This window comes from Peromyscus leucopus, chromosome 3, assembly GCF_004664715.2.
Source record: "Peromyscus leucopus breed LL Stock chromosome 3, UCI_PerLeu_2.1, whole genome shotgun sequence".
Classification (NCBI taxonomy): domain Eukaryota; kingdom Metazoa; phylum Chordata; class Mammalia; order Rodentia; family Cricetidae; genus Peromyscus; species Peromyscus leucopus.
In genome coordinates, this window is record NC_051065.1 from 38818087 (window position 1) to 38843912 (window position 25826).

The 25826-nt window shown below is 41.4% G+C and overlaps 1 protein-coding gene and 1 pseudogene across 1 annotated transcript; both read left to right on the forward strand.

The window, feature by feature from the left end:
* Positions 1-292: 292 nt before the first annotated feature.
* Positions 293-19554, forward strand: Psmc2 (proteasome 26S subunit, ATPase 2). The gene is made up of 12 exons (XM_028890915.2): positions 293-462; positions 5739-5776; positions 6460-6541; positions 7451-7550; positions 9513-9644; positions 10023-10095; positions 10620-10715; positions 11148-11312; positions 12461-12548; positions 18837-19039; positions 19138-19234; positions 19317-19554. The coding sequence occupies exons 1-12, from the start codon at positions 393-395 to the stop codon at positions 19472-19474; spliced, it is 1302 nt and encodes a 433-aa protein (XP_028746748.1). The 5' UTR covers positions 293-392; the 3' UTR covers positions 19475-19554.
* A 576-nt stretch (positions 19555-20130) lies between these two features.
* LOC114707976 lies at positions 20131-25654 on the forward strand (annotated as a pseudogene).
* The last annotated feature ends 172 nt before the right edge of the window (positions 25655-25826 follow it).

A 25826-nucleotide genomic window follows, 5' to 3' on the forward strand; every position in this document is an offset into this window, starting at 1 on the left:
GTGTCTAAAATGCCAGCCATTTTACAAACGCTGTTATTTAGTGCTTCCCCAATCTTGTGAGGTAAAGGAGAAATTAAAATTTAGAGATTTAATAAGTTACCCCTGACGGCGTGTATTACTAATGGCTAAATCGAGACTTAAATTCACCCACTGAGCCAGGGTTAATCTTGGAAGTTGCTGTTCCGGTACATAAAAAGACCAGACCTGGCGAGGGGTAGGGAGAAGTCTGGGCCTGCGCACAACACGGGGCCAGTCTCTTCAGCCCGGGGACGCTCTGTGAATGAGCGCCAGAGCCTTCCACTTCCGGTGGGGAAGAGAAAGGGAAGACCCCGCCGGAAGCGAGGAAGGTGCTGTGTAATCACCAAGACGCTGAGGCGCTTGCGACCCCGAAAATGCCTGACTACTTAGGTGCGGACCAGCGGAAAACCAAAGAGGATGAGAAGGACGACAAGCCCATCCGAGGTGAGCGGACACGGGCTCGAGCTCCCAGCCGGGAGGGACCTGTGCAGGCCCTGCAGAGGCGCGGAATCCCGCCGCCTCGGTGCTCCGTGCGCTTTGGTCCGGAGTGGTGACAGGCCTGGGCTCAGTCACTGCCTGCCCTCTGTCTCCCTTGCTCACTGCAGGCTCTGGATTCTTCTCTACTGACCGAGTTTTTAAATCAGGTGTTTTTATTTATTTTTACCGAATATTTTGTCAGGCATTGAAGTTCCAAACCCAGTGTGGCCTTGCAGGCCTTCAAAAGGTGGCCAGCCAGGCGGGGATTGAGTTCTTCCGCCCGGCCCCATCCTCTCCTCCCCAGGTGTGGCAGCGACGGTTTAAAATTCGATCAAGTCTCGCATTCTTGTCCCCAGATTCTAACCAGTGCTGATTCCAGCCATTTTACGTTTCCTTCTGGACATTTTTAATACACACTGAAGCACGACTGTGTGTATGCAGGTGTGTGTGTGTGTGTGTGTGTCTATCATAATGTATCTTGATGTAGACCAGCATCTTACATTTAGAGATTTCATGATCACAAGTGCTTGTCTCTCTGCAAAATGTCCCATATTATTAGATTTTTGGATGTAGTTTCTTCTTTTTTTTTCTAGTCTCCATGCTTTATTTTCAACTTCTTTAATCTTAAAAATAACTATTTTTCAATGTTGTGGTGTCTGACTCTTTCTTACAATCTCAACTTCTCCTCCACCATTTATGCCTCTTCTGGGCGTAAATACTATGTATACTCTTTTTTTTTTTCCTTTTTCTTTTTAATCTTCACTCAATCTGCGGCTCTCCTTAAAGTGTTTACACCATTGAAAGTTTCAGAGGTAAGTAAGTACTGATAAGGTTATTTTGGAGCTCAAGTATGACTAAAGTGCGTATCTTATATGATCTTTACAGAAACACTGTGAAGGTAAAATTCTCTGAGTTAGATGTTGGAATTAATGCTAGGGAAATTAAATGATTTTCCTAAGGTAACCTAACAGATACATTACCTTATTTTATTTAAGCCTGTCCTGGAGGTTGCTGCAGTTTTAAACCCCATTGTTTTTTGGCCCCTGGGTTGGTTCTGTGGCATCATTTTGAGTGTCATCAGCAGTTGTGATACCCTGGGATCTCCTCCATTCTGGTGACTTTAATTCCCATCTGAGTCTCCAAAGGTGATGACTAGTAAACTCCAATTTCACGTCTAAAATGGCAAATTTCCCATTAGGCTTTTGCTCTTCCTTTTGAAATTCTGGGAACTTCATTGTTTGTGTCTTTTTCTGCACATAGGCTGTCAACATCGTTCAAGCCAGTTTAACCTTGTTGATGACATGCTTCAGGCTTTCAGTCACTCAACCTCCTGCTGGTTATTGTCTTGTGACTGTGAACCCCACTTTGCTGGCCAGAGTGGTCTGTTTTTCAAGCCCACAGTGTGGTTCCTGTGTTCCTCGGTGATGACTTTCCTCTCCTCCCCCAGGAGTTCTCGTCTGTGTTATCCTTCGTTCAGCTCTGCCTGCAGGACTCAGTGACAGTTTCAAACCTAACCTCATCTCTGTTCCTGGTCTTAGTTCTCCCTTTCTCCTCTGGGACTTTGTTACTGCTCCTGTTGTGTTTGTACAAAATTTCCTCCTTTGGTTCTGTAAATATACTAACACCTACTTTGTCTTAAAAACATACAGTTGAGGCCAGAAAGTGGTGGTGTACGCCTTTAATCCCAGCACTTGGGAGGCAGAGGAAGGTGGATCTCTGTGAGTTCAAGGACAGCTTGGTCTACAGCGTGAGATCCAGGACAGCCAGGGCTACATAGGGGAACTTTGTCTCAAAAAATAAAAAACAAACAAAAAACATACGGTTGAAGCAATCTATTCTCCCTTTTCAATTTACAACTCGTTTTCTTTTTCATTTTTTTTCCTCCCCTCCCTTCATTCCTTTCTTTCTTTCTCCTTTTATTGCCTAAACACCTGAAAGGATAAGCTTGGTATTAGGAGGAGCTAGATTTAATGTTGGTGTTAGTTCTTACTAGTTGGCCTCAGTGTAGTTTGGAAATAACTGTATTTGTAGCATGAAATAGTATATCTGTAGTATACAGTACATTTATACATAATCACTGTTTCTCATACAGCAACTCTTTGGTCTGTTGTCCTGACTGTCCGATGCTTTCCCAGGTAACCCTGGGCCTTATTAAACTTCTCTAAATGAACTTCATTGCTTATTTTTCTTCTTCTTTGCTGTTTCTTTTTCCTTCATTTGGGTCCTGTAATAGTTTCTCTAAAATTTCCTTCCTGGTGATTTCATCCATTCACATCTTGAACTGTCTCTTCTCAAATACAATTCTCAGTTAACCTTTTTTTCTCTCTCCAGTTTATAAAGGTTTATTGTGGGAGGTGGCAAGCAGGGTAGGGTCAGTCCTTCTTGTCAGCCGCTTTCCTCATGGTCACTAGTAGGTTGCTCTGCTCCTCACTGCTTCCTCTTGGTACATTCCCCTTCTTGATGAACTTGAGCTCCATTTGTTCTTGAGACCCCGAGGAACAATAGTTCGTAAAAGCCACACACCTCCTGGATCATCAAAGAACTTAGTGTGTTTAGTGAGGCCTAGACACCTGTGGTCTTTGTTGAGGCCCATGGCTGCTGCTCTCCAGTGGCAGCCAAGACTGGAAAGACTGTTGATTGTTTTGACTTCTTGTTGGCACTAAAACTCTACTGTCTAATTTCTCTGCCTTCTGGATTACCACATTAGGATGTGCTAGTGTGTTGAGGATTCTTAGACTGCCATTAGATTCTGAAATTTATAGGACATGTCATGGGACTTATTTATAGCTGTGAGTGACTTTATTGTGACAAAATCTACAAAAGGGACAGAGGACGTGAGATAACATCCAGGGAACAGGAATAAGAATTGCACAAATGCTCCTGTTTGTCTCAACAAGAAGATACCATTGCGTGATTAAAATAATTACCAGTCAGGGCAGATTGTTGGAGACTTAGTACCAGTGCCCAGTTTTTTTTAACTAGGGGTTGGATAGATAGGCACCAAATTTCAGACTCTCAAAAGGAAAGTTGGTATTCTACATGAACTGTTTATTTGTGCAAATAGCTTGGCCTAGTGAACTGGAATGATCGGAACTCTCCCCAAATCCAAGTTTTCAGACAGCAGCCAAAGGCCAGCTTGTAAGCAGGCTTCCAGAGGGTAGCAGTCCAGCCTGTTCTGCTAACTCTTCACAGGGAGAGCTATACATATACCCGATGCTTAGGAGATTGAGGTGGGACTAGTCTCTGGATATTTCTGTGCACTGAGTTCCCATCAAATTTAGTCTGCTGCCCTGTGTTGCAGATTCTTATTCTCCAGGCTTTTCTAACCCTGGATTTTCTTTCTTTTTCCTTTGTTTTGTGCAGTGCTGGGGATTGAACCTCCGACCTCTTACATGCTAGCCCCAACTTAGTGTTATGGTTTGCACCAATGTAAGAGTCTTGGGACCTCTGATGTACTCTACTTTGTTGCTAAGCCAGTTCTTCCTAAGGTACAGTTTTGTGGGTTGTTTTGTTTTGTTTTGTTTTTACTTTTTTGAGGCAGAGTTTCACCATGTAGCTCTAGCTGGCCTGGAGCTTAATATGTAGACCTGGCTGGCCTCAAACTCACAGAAATTCTTCCTGCCTCTGCCTCCTAGTGCTGGGATTAAAGGCGTGTGCCACCATGGGTAAGGTACAGTTTTTTAATGTTAAGGTGTGCTGTGGTCCTTAGGAACTCATCCTGGTGCTCATGGACTGCCTTACCAGTAGTACCCTAAAGCTCCACTGCTCAAGCTCTCTTACCCTCAGCAAGAACACTTCCTCACCAAGACTGCTCTAGTTGGTTGTTAACTAAGTATCCTTGCATATGTAAAAAAGAGGCTATCCTTCCCTGTGGAAATTGTCTTTCTAGGTTGAAAAAAAAAAAAAAAAAAACTACTTCAAACTATGTACAGTTGATTTAAAAAGTGATTTGTTTATGGGTGTTTTGCTTGTGTGTGCCTGGTACTTGCAGAGGCCAGAGAGAGTGTTAGATGCCCTGGAACTGGAGTTACAGATGATCGTGAGTTGTCATGTTTGTGCTGGGAATCCAGCCTCAGTACTCTGGAAGAGAACCAGTGCTCTTAAACCCTGAGACATCTTGTCAGCCCCTGCAGTTGTTTTGATATTCATAGAAAATATATTCTGTATAGTTCTTACAAATGGTGAATTAACAAATACTGAACCATTACTTGTAGAAGGAAAAATTCTCTTACACTCTAACACACACACACACAACACGCACGCACGCACGCACGCACGCACGCACGCACGTATCTCTTACATAGATTCTAATGTTATATTCTAGAAATGACTGATCTGGTAGGTATTTATTCTTTATTTACATAAGTGAAAAGAGTTCAGAAGTGATGTTACTTGCCTGAGGCTATCCCACTAACAGATTTCAGAATTAGATTCATTTCTGTCAGACTGGTGGCTGAGCTTCTTACACTATACTACATTTTCTCCTACCTGTCACATCACCTCTGTGTGAGAGCCTCAAGGCAGGAGGGCTCTCTCTGCACACGACTATTGACTGAGAATCATAGTTAAATTTTAGTTACTAGGCCAATTCATAATACACAATGTACCATTAAAGAAGTATAGACTGTGTATCATTTACAGATAGACTATAAACCATTTATAATACCAGATAACCACTGATAACATTTAGGTAATCACCATCTTAGACTCCTTGTTACATATTTTTAAAAGATTTTCTGTATAAAGAAAAATTATATGCACACTCAATGTTTTTAACCTGCCTATTTGACTTAATACTTGAATATCTTTGTACAAGAACTTATCATTTTAATTACTGCTTTGCATTTCTTTTTAGTTTGTTTCTTTGGGTTTCTCTGTGTAACCACCCTGGCTGTCCTGGAACCCTAAACCAGGCTGGCCTTGAACTCAGATATCCACCTGCCTCCGCCTCCCAAGTGCTTGGATTAAAGGTGTGCACCATCATCCCGACTGGCTGCCTTGTATTTCATTGTATCAATATAGCATGATTACTTAACTAAGCGCCATAATGGGTATGTTTTATATGTGCAGTACATAAAGTATATAAAGTAGTAATCGACTATGTAATACTATAATTCATTCCCTGTCCCCATTTTTACTCAGTTTTGGAACTGGGTTAGAACACTTTGATTTGAACAGAAAGGTTGACCAGCTGCCTGCTCTTGTTGAACCTCACGTCATGCATTGTTTCTGTTTTGTTTTAGCTCTGGATGAGGGGGATATTGCCTTACTGAAAACTTACGTGAGTCTTTTTGTGTTTAAACAAAAATTGTTTTGTCTTTCTAAACTGATTAGAAGGAAGTGTCTGAGAGTTCACACTAATTGAGAAGAGTTAGCTGCCCAAAGTTTCTGTTTAGATGACAACAGAGAGTCTGTATGCAGCGTGCTTAAACTAACTCATGATCTTTATACAACCTCTAATAGTGAGGGCATTATATTGAAAGATATTTGAAATGGCTTATGTAAATATTTACTGTATTTAAAGTGTATGTGACAAAATTAGATTTGAAATGGATTTTTTTTTTTTTTTAATGTATACAGAAGAGGGTGCCAGATCTCAATACAGATGGTTGTGAGACCATGTGGTTGCTGGGAATTGAACTCAGGACCTCTGGAAGAGCAGTCAGTGCTCTTAACCTCTGAGCCATCTCTCCAGCCCAGAAATGGAAATTTTAAGTGCATGGAAATAGGCTACTTTTCAGTGAGATGTGGTGGCTCATGCCTCTCAGCACTCAGGATTGCCGTAAGTGTGAGGCCAGCCTGGTGCAGATCAACTACAGGTCAGAAAATACAGAACTGCCTTAGGAAAATGTCTGCAAATGTTCCCCCTCCTGTTCTTACTCCCAGGCTCTGATACAATTAAGGCTAGTAAGAGTAAGTTGTTTATATTTAGGTGCTCTAATTAAACTGACCTTTCTCACCCAGGGGCAGAGTACTTACTCCAGGCAGATCAAGCAGGTTGAGGATGACATTCAACAACTTCTCAAAAAAATTAATGAGCTTACTGGTATGTATTATCTCTATTTCCTTTCTTTAAAAGAATTGTTGATTGTGCTATACTGGTGTGTATTTATTATCCTGCTTCCTTTAAATGAATTGTTGATTGTGCTAATTTTTTTTTTAATGTGTATTAGTGTATGTATGTCTGTGAGGGTGTTGAGTACCCTGGAACTGGAGTTACAGACAGTTGTGAGCTGCCATGTGGGTACTGGGAATTGAACCTGGGTCTCTGGAAGAGCATTCAGTGCTCTTAACCGCTGAGCTATCTCTCCAGCCCTGTGCTAAATTTTTTAAAATACAAATTTGAAATAAATTTTGAAGTAAAATCATCAGTTACAGATTTTTTTAAAAACTTAAGAAATTTGACTTCATTTAACACCCTTTTTTACAAATGTGTTTAATCCTTATGCAGTTAAGTAGCATCATCTTTTACACAAGTAATATTTCTGCTGATCAAAGCCTAGTTCAGTACACTCTAATATATCAAAGTTTTATATTGAATAAAAACATGATTTTACCCATTATGCCTATTGCCTGGTTTTTTTGGCACTTGGGAATTTAAATAGTGAAGTCTGTAATACAAAAAACAAAAACAAAATGTCAAGTAGTCATTACATTTTTGGTTTTGTTGCTTTAGGGTAGTGGTTTTGGGTGGGGGTTGTAGGGTAATGGTTCTGTCTGAAGGCATTAGGCAGTACCTGAAGGCAACTTGATCCCTGTGATATGCAGAAAGGTATATTACTGGTGATGTGTAGTATCTAGAAGGGGATATTGCTAAGCATTCTACAAAATATACAGGACAGTCCTTGGAAGTGGGGATATTCAATATAGAATGCCAGTCATGCTAGGGTTGAGAAGGTTAGTTTTGGAGTGATGCACTACAATTTGCTGAGTTTTGCCACCTTCCTCTCTGTAGGTATCAAAGAGTCGGACACCGGCCTGGCACCACCAGCCCTCTGGGACCTGGCTGCAGACAAACAGACACTTCAGAGTGAACAGCCGCTCCAGGTGGCAAGGTACACTCAGTGCTCTGTAGGACTTTGTTTCCAAGACATTTTAGAGTTTGGGGTCTAATACAGTAGTTTAAATTTGTTTGTTTGTTTCTCATTTCATAAAGCTTTCTACAAATATCTGGGGTTAAAATTCTGTGCTTTAAGTAATTATGAAGAACACTCAGAAAGTACAGAACACAGTATGAAAGCTCCAATTCTCGTGCTCCAGTGATCCTTCTTGTCCTCTTATGTGTATCCTTGTGTCTGAATGCAAAGAAGTAAATCTGGGGGTCTTTAAAAAGTGTGTGTGAGCACTCCCCTGTGTACAGTATGGGTGTGGGGGTCAGAGGACGACTTTTGGGAGTTCTCTCCTTTGCCATGTGGATTCCAGGGAGCAGACTCAAGACATCAGGTTTGGTGGCAAGCCCCTTTACCTGCTGAGCCTTCTTACCAGCCCCTTGAGGGTTTAATTAAAGACCTAACTACCTTGTTTGGAATTTTTTTTTTTATTAAGAAAATTTTTTCATTTATTTTATACACCAATCAAAGATTATTGGGGAATTCTGTATTGCTTTTAGTACAGCTATACCTCTTGGCTTCCTTTTAATTTTTAAAGAAAATGTGTTCAATTCACAGATGTAAACTGTTAAAGCTCCTTATTTAGCCATTCTTGAAGAAAAGTTTCTGTATATTTGCTTCTTTCTTTTTTTAAAGATAGGATCTTACTTACTCTGTAGCCTAGGCTGGTCTCAAACTTGCAGTGATCCTGCTGCCTCTGCCTCCCAAGTGTGGGATTACAGGTGTGGGAAAACTACCCAGCCTACTTTTTAAACCATGGATTGACTAGCCAGACAGGGTGGTAGCACATGGTGGTCCACACCTATAACCCCAGCACTCGGGAGGCTGCATCAGGGGTTTGGCACGTTTGATGCCAGCCTTAGCTACATATCAAGACCATGTCTTAAACAAACAAACAAAATGTACAATTCCACCTTGTCGTTCACCCCCCACCCCCAATTAAAAAAACAAAATCTACCCCTGTGTCTATAGAGCAACATGTCTGTCAGCTAAAGTAATAATACATTTAATTCTCCCTTAGACCTTGGCTGGCAACAGAAGACAATCTTGTTACATATGATGCAGACACAAAACACTCATGCCATCAGCCTACATGCCCACTGCGGGCTGTTGTGTATTTCTCTGTATTTGTTGCTATGCAATAGCTGCTGAATATGAATTATAGATTCTACTTTTTATTTTATTTTTTTTTTTTTATTTTTTTCAGAGCTGAGGACCAAACCCAGGGCCTTGCGCTTGCTAGGCAAGCACTCTACCACTGAGCTAAATCTCCAACCTGCTATTTTCTTTGTTAGATACTTTGACACATGTGGTATTATATATTAACTTTTACCAGATCTCTCAGAGAGTGAACACTTTCAAATTAAAAATAACAACAAAAAATGGATTTAAAATGTGAACCCAAACCGGGCGGTGGTGGCGCACGCCTTTAATCCCAGCACTTGGGAGGCAGAGGCAGGCGAATCTCTGTGAGTTCGAGGCCAGCCTGGGCTACCAAGTGAGCTCCAGGAAAGGCGCAAAGCTACACAGAGAAACCCTGTCTTGAAAAACCAAAATAAATAAATAAATAAAAATGTGAACCCAGGAAAAAATGAAAACATATAAGTTACTGAATTTGAAATAAGACACACAGCTATATTCTTACAAGGGAAAAGGAAAAGGAAAGTCACCTAAGATGAAAAGATGTCCCTGATAATAAAGGGAATGAGGGTCACACCTGGAAACCACTAATAACACTCTTGGGTTTGGTCTTTCTGGGGAAGGGATCATCTGAAAATTCTATGGCTCAGCTAAGGTTGAGTGGACCCTTGGAGTGAGCGCAGAGGGGTCTTGAGCAGTGGCCCACTTATTGAGCTCACTGTTGGTGGCTTGGGTTCCTTACTCTCATGAAGCCCTTTTCTGTGCTAGGTGTACGAAGATAATCAATGCTGATTCAGAGGACCCCAAATACATCATCAATGTGAAGCAGTTTGCCAAGTTTGTGGTGGATCTCAGTGATCAGGTGGCACCTACTGACATTGAAGAAGGGATGAGAGTTGGGTGAGTTCATGCTGTGGCTCTGTTGTGAAGGAGTAAACAGAATGCCATGGAGTGTGAGAAGTGGTTAGTAAGACTCATAGTCTTTCCTTCTCTGTGAGCTTCCTGACTTCACACCAGTGTAGCCTTCCCACTCCCAATGCATGGCTTTATGGGTCCTAATTAAAGGCGTGTGGCTAACGTGGAGCAGTACTTGCTTGAGAATAGTTAATGTCTGTAGAATACATAATAACTTACTCTTCACAACTTTTTTCTCTTCCTAACTTCTGGGACTGTATCTCTTTTGCTTACTTATAATGTGATTTTAAAGATAAATACTAGCCAGAAAGAGTTCTCTGAAAACTTAAAGAGCATCTATTCTGTTTTTGTTTACTTCCTTAGCGTGGACAGAAATAAATACCAAATTCACATTCCACTACCTCCTAAGATTGACCCAACAGTTACCATGATGCAGGTAAGAAACTCTGGGAAAGAGATTGACATGCTTTAATATAATTGCCAGCCAGGCATAGTGGCTCATATCTGTAATCCCAGCATTTGGGGGCTTAGGCAGAAGGATTGCCATGAATTAAATCCAGCCTCGGCTACAGAATGAGTTTTAGGCTAGCCTGGGCTACGGGGTGAAAGCCTATCTCATAAAAACAAACAAAACCCAAAAGCAACAAGGATTGTATCTATTCCAAAAAAGTTTGAAGCTTTTAAACAGCTAATGTAGGTTATGTACCAAAAAGTTACCAGAAAATAAAAAAAATATTTAGAAAGTCTTTATTAGTATTTGTCACCTATTAATGTCAAATGTAGCTCAACAAATAGTTCTAGGACACTGGAATTAATTATTGTCCTAACATGTAGGAAGCAGTTTTAACTCCCGTTTTATGAACATTCTTGTTACAGAATGGTTTTTATGGTATTAAGTCTCCTGTGGAGGGTATGGTCAGCACTCAAAAGCCTATGAGTGTGTTGTCTACTCTTTCTTAGGTGGAAGAAAAACCTGATGTCACGTACAGTGATGTTGGTGGCTGTAAGGAACAGATTGAGAAACTGCGCGAGGTAGTTGAAACCCCTCTACTCCATGTAAGTGCTGACTGTCTCCTGTGTGTAAAGTTGTCCCGAGCTGCTGTGCACTGAGCACCAGCATTGCTGCTTGTGTATTACATAGCTTTTGAATGGTTTGTCTTCCTTAGTGGAAACTTGTGATGGGGTGGAGGTGTGGAAAGAGGGTTCAATTTCAGAAGAGAACAAACAAGAACTGAGTGGCCAGATGTATTTAAAAGGCAGAGCTGCTACTTAGATTGATAAAGGAAATTAATCTGTTAAGAATATTACTGTTACTGTAGAAGAAAATAGTTGTTCCAGTGACATCAAGAGAAAACAGTTAAACCTTGGAGGATAACGGAACACATAATATCAGATAATTGATTTTTAAAGTGAAAAATTTATTTTTATATCATTTTATATTTTTGTTATACCAAAGTTGTAAGTGTAAAATTTGTGTCTTTGTCACAGCCAGAGAGATTTGTTAACCTTGGGATTGAGCCTCCGAAGGGTGTGCTGCTGTTTGGTCCCCCGGGCACAGGCAAGACACTCTGTGCTAGGGCAGTTGCCAACAGAACTGACGCTTGCTTCATCCGAGTCATTGGGTCTGAGCTCGTGCAGAAATACGTCGGGGAGGTAAAGTGAATTTGTCAACATTAAAGCGTCATTGCTCTGTGAGAAATTTGTGATATATGCATAAGATTAAAAAACAATTCCAAATGAGCTACCGTATAAAATTCTGATCAACATGTTTCCTCCCCAGAAGAATGGCACTTAGTGCAGTTTTGGTGTGTGGGGTAAAAACCCCAGAAGTGCTAGGTAAATGAAATTTATCTCAGGGACAGTGGTCAGTAGTTTGATGAAGAATAAAAAGCATGGATTGTCTGTATGTGTGGGCATAGGTATCTGTACACACACTCGTAAATATTTAGCTAAGTACATGCATTTAGGTATAGGGTTGTATATATTATATCTAAGACATACTGTTTAGTATACTTAAGGATTATCAAAAGGGCTATATGACTTAGTATTTTAATTTTAATATTTTGATCAAAATGTAATCAAATTCAGTGATCATTAATTCCAAGTGACAGATCAAATACTTTTATTTCTTCAAGTTTTGCTTATCTTCACTTAAGAATGTTAATTTGGGGTTGGCGATTTAGCTCAGTGGTAAAGCGTTTGCTTAGCAAGCACAAGGCCCTGGGCTCAATCCTCAGCTTAAAAAAAAAAAATATTAATTTGATTGCTTCTAGTCTTAACCTTAGTGCTGTTGAATAGCTAGAGAATTGTGAATATTATACTGTATTGAGGCTAACAAGATTAATTTGATAATATAGATAGCAAACTTCGGTATAGCTAGAGAATTGTGAAAATTATACTGTATTGAGGCTAACAAGATTAATTTGATAATATAGATAGCAAACTTCGGTATTTTTTTGTTTGTTTTATTTTATTTATTTATTTATTTATTTATTTTTTATTTTTTTTTTTTTTTTTGAGATAGGGTTTCTCTGTGAATCTCTGGCTGTCCTGGAACTCTCTGTAGACCAGGCTGGCCTTGAACTCAGAGATCCACCTGCCCCTGCCTCCCAAGTGCTGGGATTAGAGGTGTGCACTACCACCGCCTGGCTCAAACTTCAATCTTTTTAAAAAAGCTTAGGTGATAATGGTTGAGAATGCTGTTAGAAAAATTGTTGAAAACTGTGCAGTATAGTTTGTTTATTTATTGTACTTTAAAAGATTTTAAAATTAACTCTGTAATAATCAAATTTTCTCATTAGGGGGCTCGAATGGTCCGTGAGCTTTTTGAAATGGCAAGAACAAAAAAAGCCTGCCTTATTTTCTTTGATGAAATTGATGCCATTGGAGGTATGAATGATAAATTTTACTGATTCAGTTAGTTTTTATTACGCGTGTGTGTGAGTGTGTGTATGTAGAGTGAGAGTGCTATAGTGTCTTGGGGTTTCTATTGCTGTGCAGAGACACCAGGATATAGCAACTCTTATAAAGGAAAACATTTATTTGGGGCTAGTTTACAGTTCAGAGGTTCAGTCCATTATTGTCATGGCGGGAAGTGTGGCAACACACAGGCAGACGTGGTGCTGGAGAAGGAGCTGAGAGTTCTACATTTGGATTGGCAGGCAGCAGGAAGAGAATTGAGACACGCTGACCCGGCTTAAGCATCTGAGACTTCAAAGCTCACTCCCAGTGACACACTTCCTCCAACAATGCCACACCTACTCCAACAAGGCCACACCTCCTAAAGTGACAGTTCCCATGAGCTTATGGGGCCATTTTCATTCAAACCACCACATGTAGTGTGCATGTAGTCAAAGGACAACCTATAGGGTCACTTCTCTCCTACCATGTGGGCCCCAGGGATCCAGTTCAGGTTGTCAGACTTGGTAGCAGGCACCTTTGCCCCCTGAGCCATCTCATCATCCCTGAATGATATTTTAAAGAATTAGTGTAGGATTGAGTTTCATAGAAGCTGAAAGTGATTTGTAGTAGAGTTCTGACATGTTAATCTTCTATAAAATTTTAACTCCAGGTTGCAGCTCTGGTACATCAGAGCTGCAGATTTAAGCAACAGTATGGCTATGAAGGAAAAAATACTACATAGCATTGATAGCTTGTGTTTGTGCTGGTTCATTTCATTGTGGGCATAAATGTCCATACTCTGAACAACTCATAGGTTGAAATGATACATCATCCCTTACTGTAAAGAAGGCACTGGACAGAAATGGTAGCAGTTTATCTTTCTTTACATAAAATAATAATATTGGCTTCCCAGATTGGATATAATACAGTGTTAGCCCTGTGACCTACTCTATTTACTTTAACTAACAGTGAAGCCTCAGTTTACTGAACTCCACAAAAGGAATGATAATCCCTGCCTTGCTTGTTTTTTGGTTAGACTGAAAACATTGAACTGTCCTGCGGTGTTGGCTGTGGCTTTAGAATGCTAATCCCTAGGAGCTGCAGATGTCTGTCACTGTCTCCAGTAACAGCTGACAACATGGTGCTCCACCGTGTACATACATGGTGTTTCCTCTGTTACCTTCTCTGTTGGTGGACATCTAAGTTGGTTCCTTGAGTGTGACTAATGCTGCAGTGAACGTTGATGTGCAGGTGTGTCTGTGATGTGTCCGTAGTCCTCTGGGTAGATATCCAGTAGTGGTATAGCTGGGTCATACGGAAGATGTATTGTTAGGGTGGTTGTTTTTTGTTTTGCTTGGTTTTTTGGTTTTTTTGAGAAATTTTCATAGTGAGTAAACCAGTTTACACTCCCACCATCAGTGTATAAGGGATTCTTCTTGTCCACATCCTTCAGAAACTGTTACTTGTCTTATTTCTTTCTTTTCCTCAGCCAATTTAATTTAGTGATTGCGTGTCTGTCTGTCTGTGTCTGTCTGTGTGCCACAGCACACACGTGGAAGTCTAAGGGTAACTTGCCAGAGTCAGTTTTCTCTTTTTTCTGTGTGGGTTCTGGGTATCGAACACAGGTCAAAGGAGCTTGGCAAAATCACCTTTACCCACTGAACCATCTTGCTGTCCTCTATTTGTTTTCTTAGTGAATGGCATTGTGACTGGGAGAAGGGAGGTTCTCAATGTAGGGTTTTTTGGTTTTTGTTTTGTTTTGTTTTTTGGGTTTTTTTTTTGTTTGTTTTTTTTTTTTGGTTTTTTTTTTTACTGTGTATGGATGCTTTGCCTACATACATGTGTAGCTAGAGTTTTCCTGCCTGGCCCACAGTCAGGACAAATCTCTGTCTACCACCAATCCCACAGCCGCTCAGACCCAACCAAGTAAACACAGAGACTTATATTGCTTACAAACTGTATGGCCATGGCATGCTTCTTGCTAACTGTTCTTACAGCTTAAATTAATCCATTTCCACAAATCCATACCCTGCCACACAGCTTGTAGCTTACCAGCATATTTTCATGCTGCTTGTTAGGGTGGCGGCTGGCAGTGACTCCTTCTGCCTTACTCTTCTTTTATTTCTCCTCTCTGTTAGTCCCGCCTATACTTCCTGCCTAGCCACGGCCAATCAGGTTTTACTTATTGACCAATCAGAGTAACTTGACATACAGACCATCCCCCAGCACAGCCAAGTGCAGACCATCTCAGACACCTGCACTCAGGCCCGTGGTCCTAATCATCCTCTACGCGGACCTGCTGGGTAAAGCCACGAGGAACCCAAGAACGGGCTCCCACAGGACATACAGAACATCCCACAGCATACATGTATGTGTACCACATGTGTGCCCTGTGCTTGTGGAGCTCAGAAGAGGGTGTGGGATCCCCTGGAACTGATGTTATAGGTGGTCATGAGCCACTACGTGGGTGCTGGGATCTGAACCCTGGTCTTCTGCAAGAGAATAAATGTTCTTAACCGCTGAGCCATCTCTCCAGTGTCTCCCCCCCGTCCCCCGTCCCCCCCCCCCCCCCGTCCCCCCCCCCGTCCCCGCATTGTAGTTTTGATTTGTGTGTCTATTATGACTAGTAAAGTTGAACACTTTCATATGCTCTTTGGTCATTTGTATTTCTTAAGAACTGTCACTTATACTCAAATCATTAACACATTTATTAATTGGGCTTTTCTTCTTTGATTTTCTGGTTAGTGGTTTGAGTTCTTTGTTTTCTACACATTAATTCTCTGTCAGGTGTATAGAATGTCTCTTTGTTCAGTTAACTGTTACTTTGCCATACACAAGCTTTTTCATCTCAGGAGGTTCACTTTTTGGTTATTGGCCTTCAGTAACACCTGCTGTTCCTAATTTTATTTATTTTTTTGGAGCACCTTTCCATCCTTTTATCCTGTCACCGGAGAAGCAACAAACAGATGGGTCCTGTTTTAATCCAGTCCTCTACCCTGTCTTTTGACCGGGGAATTAGTGTTTAAGGATGCACATGCACGTGTGTGCGCACGTGTGTGCAGACCAGAGGGTGGCATTGTTTTCTTCGGTGTCTTTCCACCTTATCTTTTCTTCAGTGTCTTTCCACCTTATCTGTAGAGATAGGGCCTCTCACTGGGTCAGAGCTCACCAGTTTGGCTAGACTGGCTGGCAGATAAACTCCAAGGACCCTCCTGTCCACCCGCCTCCCCAGCACTGGGGTTACAGTGCACTTCTGTGCCCCAGCTTTGACACGTGTGCCAAGGGGCACATGGGTCCTCACAACTGCACGGCAGGCACTTTACCAGCTGAGCCATTCCCTGACCCTTGGGTCTTGATTTGTGCGAGTGTGTGTGTGTGTGATATGTGTATGTGTGTATGTGTGTGCGTGTGTGCGTGGGCGCGCGCTCTCTTTGAGACAGGGTCTCACTGTGTGTCCCTGGCTGACATGGAACCTCACTCCATAGACTAGGACTGCTTGAGCCCACAGAGATAGTGTTGAAGATGTGCATTGGTTCCTGTTATTTTTGCTGCTTTTGTAGTGTTTGATGTTTTCTCAACACTCATTTGTGTAACCACTGTCCGAGCATTGCTTGTTTTTTCCTGTGGCTTCACAGATGCACTTGTTCTTTTTAGTCTAAAAATGTGTTTTCATTATCCTCTGTGGAACTGAGTTAGTGGTCATAAATTCTTTAAGATTGCTTTTATCATGGAAAGTTTCCTTCTTAGTTCTTCATCATCATCAGTATGTCTTCCAGTTACTATTGTGGTTAGCTGGGTTAACAGATAATGCAAGAACTGGTCCATCTCTTAGGCCCCAGAGCCTCTGCAAACCAGGGCAAGTTACGTACTTTGGGAATAGAAAATGAAAAAAATGCAAAAGAAAAGAAAAGAGTGATTAGGGCAAGGAATATACAGGCAAGAACAGCTAAGCTGGCTTGCTTAATTGACTTTGGGGATTGAATAAGGAGGCATGCATGTAGAGGAGATACAGGGGACAGAGACTATGAACATAGTCATGCTCACATTTCAGATCTAGTGTCTCTCGTCTTAGAGTGATTCCGATGCACACGGATATAGAGCATGGAAACTGGACTCAGAGTCTCAGTGTGCCTGTCTTAGCTTTGGGAGCTCCTCTGTGATACGAGGCTGCTCTAGTCTTTCCTTTTTAGATACTAGATTACAGATGCTGTTCCAGTCTTTGGGTGGGACTTCAACAGATGGAGTCTCAGATGCCCAAAACATCTCTGCCTTCCTTCAGGGTTCCTCAGAACGAATGCTAGCCCCACCCTTGTGCAATTCCCAGTGCCCCAGCCTGAGTCGACACTCTGCTGTGTCCCAGGTTTTTAGCTTGTTGAATGCTGCACAGATCTGATTCAAAGTGTAGTCTCCACAGGCTAGCACTGTTCTTTTGGCCAGGTTTTAGCATTTGGTTTTGCGTCACTTGCTGAGTTTCTCAAATGTGGTTCATAGGGGCTCTTGGGCTGCCAAGCCACCAACATAGCAGAAGCCTTTTTCAAATGGTGTCTTGCTTTCTCAGTTGCCCAGTGCTGAACACACAGTGCTGAGGAAGCTGCTAATGCTGTTGCTGTCCTGGGTATCACCTTTTTTCTAGTTGTTTAGAATGTCTGATAACATCTGTGGGTATGTGCGTGCGTGAGTACAGTGCCTGTAGAGGCCTGGTGTCACATTGCTGTGGAGCTGGGGTTATAGGCAGTTGTGACTGTGAGCGGTGGATGCTAGGAAACTGACTCAGAGGGTCTTCTGCAAGAGCAGTTTATGCTCTTAACCCCTGAGTTATCTTTCCAGCCCATTTTTCTTTATTCAAAAAATGTGTGTGTCTTGAGTACATGTATGCCATTCATAGGTGCATGTGTACATGTATGACCACGCCTGCAGAGGTCAGAAGAGTTTGTCAGATGATTGAGAGCTAGAGTCAGGCAGTTGTGAGCAGTCTGCAGGATTTGGGGAATGGAGCTGGGGTCTTCTGTAAGAACAGCAAGTACTCTTAACTGCTGAGCCATCTCTATTCTCCTAATACTTTTTGGATAGCTTTTTTCCAGCTTTCTCCAGATTATTAGTACCTGGAGACTCTAGCCAAGGTAATAGCTGCCATCTTGAAACTCCCTGAAGGGGACCCACACACAGTGGGGGCTTCCTCCCGGACCTCAGGTTAGGCGCAAACCACACCCAAGCATCTATTTTCACAGAAATCCTTTATTAAGCAGGAAGAAAAATTAAAGTGGCTGTTTTCTGATTCAGAAAACAGCAGCAAATGACCTTGCAGGTACAGTTTTAAGAGGAAAAGGGGAGCTCTGTGTTAGAATGGGCTAGGATGCAGTGGTAAAGGAGATAGAGAGGGAAAGGGGCAGGGGTATTTGTCCTGGAGGAACAACGGACCGCCTCTGGCTTGAGAGGAGACAGGCGTGGCACATAGACAAATGGTAAAGGTAAAGGGGAAACCCTGTGTTAGGATGAGGTGTTTAATTTTGATTGGGCAGGTTAATTAGGTGAGCCAAAGGGGGCTTTTGATTGGTTGCTGGACTTCAGTACTTTGATAGCTGGACCTTAGTAGTCAGCTTTAGGAGGAGGAAGTGGCCAAATAAGGGAATAGACCTGGTGGCTAGCTTCAGGAATGTCATCTAAGGTTTTTAGCAAGGCAGAATGAATGGGAGAAAAGGGCAGTGCTTGCCAGAGCTCCATGTTTGAGCGGGCCAGCGTCCCTCCACTCCCTACAGAAGAGTTCTTGATTAGTTTGCAAAACAAAATGTCCTGCAGGAGTAACTTCAAAGATACTTTAAAGAAAGCTGTTAAGTAAACTTATGGTGAATTCTTTCTAAATCAGAGATTTGCCCAGGTTCAATTCAGGCAAATTCCACCACTGAGAAGGGAAATGGTTGCAAAAATCTCATCCCTAACCAAGAAACTGTTTGCAGTTGCTCCCTGCTGGGAAAGGAGGAGTCACTATTCTCCAGTGGAGTGTCTCTGGGTATATCAATTACACTCTAGGGCTGGCCCCAGCCTCAGAGTAGTTGGCCAGCACAAAATAGACTCCATATTTTTTGTGTGATTTTTTTTGTTTGTTTGTTTGTTTCATTTTGTTTTGTTTTGGTATATTTTGCTTTTTAGTTAGTTTTATAACTTCAGAGTAGGGTGTGTACTTTGCTGCAAGGGAGGCTGTGAGCCAAGGCCTTCTGTTTTCGGGTCCTGAGTAGAGCTGCTCTAAATGGGCATGGGATGATTCTGTTGTCTTCTCAGGGGCTCGGTTTGATGATGGTGCTGGGGGCGACAACGAAGTGCAGAGAACAATGTTGGAACTGATCAACCAGCTGGATGGTTTTGATCCTCGAGGCAACATCAAAGTCCTGATGGCCACTAACCGACCTGATACTCTGGATCCAGCACTGATGAGGCCGGGGAGATTGGACAGAAAGATTGAGTTTAGCCTACCTGATCTAGAGGTAGAAAAGAAAGTTCATTTTAGAAAAAAAAATTCTTGAAATTTTGTCTTTTTGTGATATATTTTCACTTTAATACATGTAAATTCCTTCATTTTTAGGGTCGGACTCATATCTTTAAGATTCACGCTCGCTCAATGAGTGTTGAGAGAGACATTAGGTTTGAGCTGTTAGCCCGACTGTGTCCTAACAGCACTGGTAAGTGCTGGTCCTGTTCATCTGCCAGTCAGGCTTTTGGGTGGCTGTAACTAAACCATTCTGTTTTCTCTTTGTTGGACAGGAGCGGAGATCAGAAGTGTTTGCACAGAAGCGGGCATGTTTGCAATCCGAGCACGGCGGAAAATTGCTACAGAGAAGGATTTCTTGGAAGCTGTGAATAAGGTCATCAAGTCTTACGCCAAATTCAGCGCTACTCCCCGCTACATGACATACAATTGAGCTCCAGGGGCTCTGGCAACTTCCTGCGCTCGAGTAACTTGTTGACACCTTACAAAAATAAAAGATTTCAAAATTAGTAAGTGCTTCCAGCTCACTGTTCCCTGTGGTGTGGTATTAGTCAGAACAGCACTCCGGGGTGCTGTTGGTGGGCTGGCCCTGTCATCTGAAGAACTAACGCACAGCACTTCTTAGCCACCAGTAACTCCTGCTCTGCTTGTGCTGGCTGCTACTGTGCATGGATGACCTCACTGTCTCTCATGTGGGTCCTCAGTAGCCCAAAAGTCCAGAGTGTGTGAAGCTCTGGACTCTTCAGCTGTCATCAAAATAGTTCACATTTAGGTCACATGTGTCTAACTTTTGACACTTTTGCTGGTGGGGTTTGAAGTGTTTCTTTTTAGTTGGCTATGTATTTGGAGAATTAGATAATACATTATCAGTTCTCAAGCTTTTATCAGCATTCAAAACATTGTCAAGAATCTCAATATACTGAATCCTATGGTTTTTCACCCATAGTGAGGGTTTTGTGTGGTAAGGTTTTTGTTTTGTTTTGGTGGTGGTACTGAGTACTGGGTTTTTGAATGCTAGGCAAGCACTCTACCACTGAACTGTATACCAGCAGCTTGGACCAAGAGTTTTTAAATTGAAAGAAGCGTTTAATGCATTTCCCACTACCATTTGACCAGCTTCAGATCAGTCAAGAACTGGTGATTTTAATGAACAGTGAAATGGTAGCAGGTAAAGAAGAAGGTAAAGTGTGAGGATTTAGGAAATCCAGAACTGGGGTACACTTATTAAAAAAAAATATTTTTTAGTACTTGAGAGTTGGTAAGACTGGTTAGACTTCTCATCTGTGGTGCGTTATTTTTATTTTTACTCATTTATTTATCTTGAGATAGGGTTACTCTGTGAACCCTGGCTATCTTGGAACTCATTGTGTAGATAGGCTGGTCTTGAACTCAGATCTGCCTGCCTCTCTGTCTCTGCCTCCTTAGTGCTAAGATTAAAGGTGTGCACCTCCAGGCCCAACTAAAAAAGGTATGTTGGAATCCTCAACAGGTCTCTTGAAAATGATTTCTTGTGTAACTACCAGCGAGTCATTTTTGTGTGTGTAGAGGACAGAGGTCAACCCCAGAATGTGCCTGTTTCTTTGACTTGGTTCTTTCCAGGGAGGCCCCGATCTCTCTACACCTAGCTGTAAAATGGATTCTGTAGATCAGATTGGAATCATCATGCTTACAGAGCAAATTCTTTATGGAATGAGCTGCCTCCCCAGTCCCCAAATCTTACCCTCCTAAATACTGAAGCAAAAGCACAATAAACAGTATTTTATTGAAGAGTAATATTCACAAATAAATTTCAAACTAGCAAGAACTATGTGCATTTTTAAGTCAGAAGTTGAGACCAGAGAAAAGTTGCTGTGTTACACTGAAATTTTAAGCTTATGAAAGTTTTCAAGTAGAAAGAGCCTTTCATTCATAAAATACAATCAGTGTGGATTTTTTTCCTTAATTTTGATTAGAAAAAGTGTTTTTTATAACCCCACTGTAGCCTAGCTCACAAGAAAGCTAACTCAAGTTAGTGATTGGAGATGTGTATCATTAAGATGTTCAAACTTGATTCAGTCCAAATCAGTATACAGCCATGGTGCAATGCTAACTTTTGACAGTTTTGCTGGTGGGGTTTGAAGTTTTTTTGTTTTAAGTTGGCTATGTATTTGAATAATTAGATGATACATTATCAGTTCTCAAACTTTTATCAGCATTCAAAACATTGTCAAGAATCTCAGTATACTGAATCCTATAAAAGTATTCCTGAAATACTAAAAAAGGCAGCAGCATTTTGCACTTGTGGAAGCATACAGGCTCAAGGAAGTTGTTTCGTTTTAGAATTTAAGTTGATTTACTATCTTTAAAGTAGTCGATAGTTAAGGACTTCCCCACCTATCCTTCCCTCTCTGATCCCCACCTAAGGGCACCCTGCTACCACTGCCATCACATAGAAAGCACACCTCTGTCATTCCAGGGAAGATTCATGTACACAGGAGGAGGACAGACTCACTTCCTCCAAGTGCTCACTGGGAGACAGGTGCCTCCTTTACTAAACGGGTAAGCATGCTGCATGAGGTCACATGGATAGACATTTTAGACACTGAAAACTACAGAGTGAGTATCTCCTAGGCCTTGGAGAGGATCCATATCATCAACTTTTTCTGGGTTCGACTCCAGATGACATTGGCAGTTGGGGTCTCACCATCAGCTGCCACAGGCTTATACAGATTCAGTCAGTGTCTGTGACCATGATTGGAGTGTCCTTGGCCCTCATCTTTGGTTTTAAAAATACATTCCATCCGTTCCTGAAGTGTACTATACAGGATTTGAGCACAACAATTTATGAGACCTTCCTGAAAACAGCCTTCCTGGACTGCCATGAAACAAGGCTGGTTTAAGTCTTAAGTCCTAGATTTGTCATTGCCTGTAATGCCCATTTATTTTCACAATTTAAAAAAATTCTATTTTATGTCATTGGTGTTTTGCCTGCAAGTATGTCTGCATGAGGATGTCAGGTCCCCTGGAACTGGGATTGCAGACAGTTAGGAGCTGCCATGTGTGTGCTGAACCCAGGTCCTCTAGAAGAGTAGCCAGTGCTCTTAACCACTAAGCCATCTCTCCAGCCCCTACTTTTACTATTTTAAAAGTTGTGTGTGTGTGTGTGTGTGTGTGTGTGTGTGCGTGTGCCATAACCCATGTGAAGGCCAGAGGGGGAGAAGTTGGTTCTGGGGATTGAACTTGAGTCATCGGGTTTGGCTTGTACCTTTACCCACTGAGCCCCTGCCAGCTTTATGATGTGGGTGATGTGGGTAAGGGCGGAAAAGCATTGGAAGAGATGCAGTAGTGGTTACTAAGGCCCACAGAGAACAGGCAGGTTTATACATTGACTTCCTGGAAGAGGGAAGAGTTAAAACTAAAAAAGAATAAAATCGGAATTTCCATGTGGAACAATTCTGAGTAAAATACTTGGGTGTATTTACATACAGATGGAATGTTAAACATTTAACGTTTTCAGATGCATAATAAAACAAAACTATTTTCCAACCTTGGGGAAAAATTGTTCTTTATATACATGATAGGATTCTACTTTTTAAAAGTTACAAATGGAAGAACTGGAGTAAAATAAAAGCAGGTGAAATGTAGAACATTACTTTTATCAGCCACTAGGACTTCAAACTGGTGCTAAGGAATACACAGTTTTGTAATATTTCTTAAAGCTTTAGATTCTACTTAAATGGCCAAAATAATGTAGGCTCTTTTACAAAGGTTTCTACCGTAAGCTTAAGTTCTGTAACTATGTGCTCTTTCAGAAGGCAGTCTGTCAGAATGAAGATGTATCTGATCTTGTGCGTGATGCCTGCAAAGAAATACCTGGTTGTAAATCTGTTTCATGCAGGCCAGGGTAAAGGACTAGAAGGAAGTGGTCTACATTGAATATTAATGAAGTTACTGAGGAACTCAGCATACTATGTTAATACACTTCTACTGGGGTCTGCACATTTTCCTTCGGACAGTATCTTCATGAAAACCAACAAAGTGACAATAAGAAACAACAACAACAAAGTCAAAATGACAAACTCATAACGGCAACTCTTAGCTGGGTGTGGTGGCCCATGCATCTAATTCTAGCACTAGTTAAGCAGGAAGATCATGAGTTCAAGGTCATCCTCAGCTACATAGTGAGTCCTAGAGACCCAACTAAAAACAAAACACACACAACAAACAAAACCCCAACAGCTCTTAAGCAGAAAGAACTTCAGACAGGTTGGCCTATGCTTTCTTTGATTTATTGAGAATAAACTGATGTTAGAAAGAAGTGTAAGAAAGCCAGGTATGATGGCATATACTAGAACCCCAGTGCTCGTGGAGCCGAAGGAGGAGGATCATGAGTTTATAGTGAATTTGAGGTCCCAACAACAACAAAAACCAAGATGAAATCAGCTTAAAGGCCCCCTTAACCTCCAAACATCACAGGCTGTTTGATAAATCGTTAACATAACATACAGGCTTTTGAGGAAGATAGCTAACTATACCTGGGAGGTTGGCTTTCAAAGACCTTAAATGTTTTTAAGGCTATTTCACTATCAACAACAAAAGCACAATGCATAGTGAAGCTTTCTGGCCACAACTGTGACACTTTGAGCATCAAAAGAATATAATGTTATGAAGCACATTAAAATTATAAAGATTAGCAAGTCTACTTTGAAAATGATAATTAAATGGACATGGGACATTCAGCCTGCCTTGCCAGTAAGATCTATGTTTAAGGATGACCAAATCATTTAAGTTGTGGAGGGAAAACTAGAGTGTACACAGATTGACAAGCTAATAAATGCAAGAGAAATGAGAGGGCTAGACAGAAATGGACAAACTTTAATAAAATCACTCACTTCAGCAAGGACTGTCACCCAGTGTTATAATTTCTGGTTCAATGGCTAATGAGCAATGACATCCATTTAATGTCAAAGAAGCATCATATGGATAATATGCAAAGCAGAAAACTAATGTAAGGATCAGACTGCCGTGTGGATTGGCTAGTTCATCTGCACACTGTAAATGGTAGGCAAGCTACCATTTACCATTTCTGAGTGGCGCAATAGAAAGCATCCATGTGTCTTGAACTATGACTTCTGGATGGCAGGTAATGTGGGGAATAGCAGAGCAAGCCCAACAACACCGGGAGAAGCAGCCAGACACATTGACAAACTGGAATTCTTCAGTGCAACTGTCCAAGTCAGGTTTGTGTTTGTCAAAAAACAGAAGAACTGTATAAATTGAAATAGACGTAAGGCACATGACCAATTACAATGTAAAGTCATTAATACCTTAGACAAACCAACTGCAAATTTGAGTACAGTAGGAAACCTGAATACTGCATGAGGAAATACTCTGGAATGAGAAAGTGGAGAATGCCAACTAAAAGGATGAACTATAAAACACTTTGCAGACCTGAGCTTATTTTTGTTAGAAAATAAATATACACAGGGAAAAATCTAGAGGGATATTCAGTAAAGTGCCAGTGGTGGTCATCTCTGAGCAGGGAGTATATGTTTTATTTTCTTATTCTTTTATGTCTCATCCATAATGCACTTAGATCAATTATGTAATAACAAGTTATTTTAAAACCAGAACTTCTAGAACATTGTTTATATCCTCTTGCTAGAAAACTGATTATAGACAGTCTGTCCTCAAGTACAAAACTAAGGAGACACTAACATCTGGTGACAGCATATTCTAAGTAAAATGTTTAAGTGCTTGTCTTACAAAGATAACAAACACCGAGTGTGGAGGCAGCGGTGGGGAAGAGGGTGGACAGAAGGTGAGAGAGAGGCCTGGCAAGCTGCAGTGAGCCAGAACCACTGCAGGACCCAAAGAAACAAGAACCTGTGAAAACTAAGACTGTAAACATTTCTTCCAGTAATGGAGGGGAAAGTTCCAGTCACAGCGCTGAAAAGCTGAAGAAACTGCTGCAGACCTCCCAAGGACGCTCGCAAAGATCTCCAAGTTTGGATTTGCCATGGGTGGTCAGAAGACAAAGGAAGCATCAGCCATCTCCATCAAACGTGGATCAAATAAGCCTAAGGGAACAGTTCTACCTCCCTCCAAAAACCCTTTCCATAGCAACAGCCTTCAATGACGATGAAGATCGTGAACCAGAAGAAATGCCTCCAGAGGCAAAGATGAGAGATGAAGATGAAGACTATTGGAGGGAACACCATCAGCCAGGCCGAACTCCTTTAGCAAAAGAAAGCAGGGCTTTTCTATAACCAGAAGCTGTGAGAGTGAAATGTAATACTCGGAACTGTACATGACGAAGACAGTGAAATGTTTTGAGATTGGCGTGTGGGTGGGTGTGCTCCTGCAGTCTAGCAGGGACAGACTCCCTTTGTAAAGAGTGATGTAAGACTAACCTGGAGCCATTTCTTTTTTCTCTTTCTTCTTTTTTCTCTCTTTCTTTAAATTAAGTAGTACACTAATAAATGAGAGTTTGAAATTAGAGGTAATTTATGTTTTATCCACAGATTTTAAGACATTTGCTAATTTTGTAGTTTCATGTGATTAGTTTCAAACGATTACAGATGATAAATCAGAAATGAGAATAAAACAAAAATAACACTAAGATATAATAGATATGTCACCCCCTAAGTGCAGAAGGCCAGTTAATCTCTGAAATATCCAATTTAAACAACACAAGTATGAGATACATCTTGGTACGCATCATTCACCCTCCAAATCAAGCCTTCCCGGTGGCGAGGAGAAAAAAAGCTGCAGTCTAGTATTTAAAGTGCGTAAGTTCAGAACGC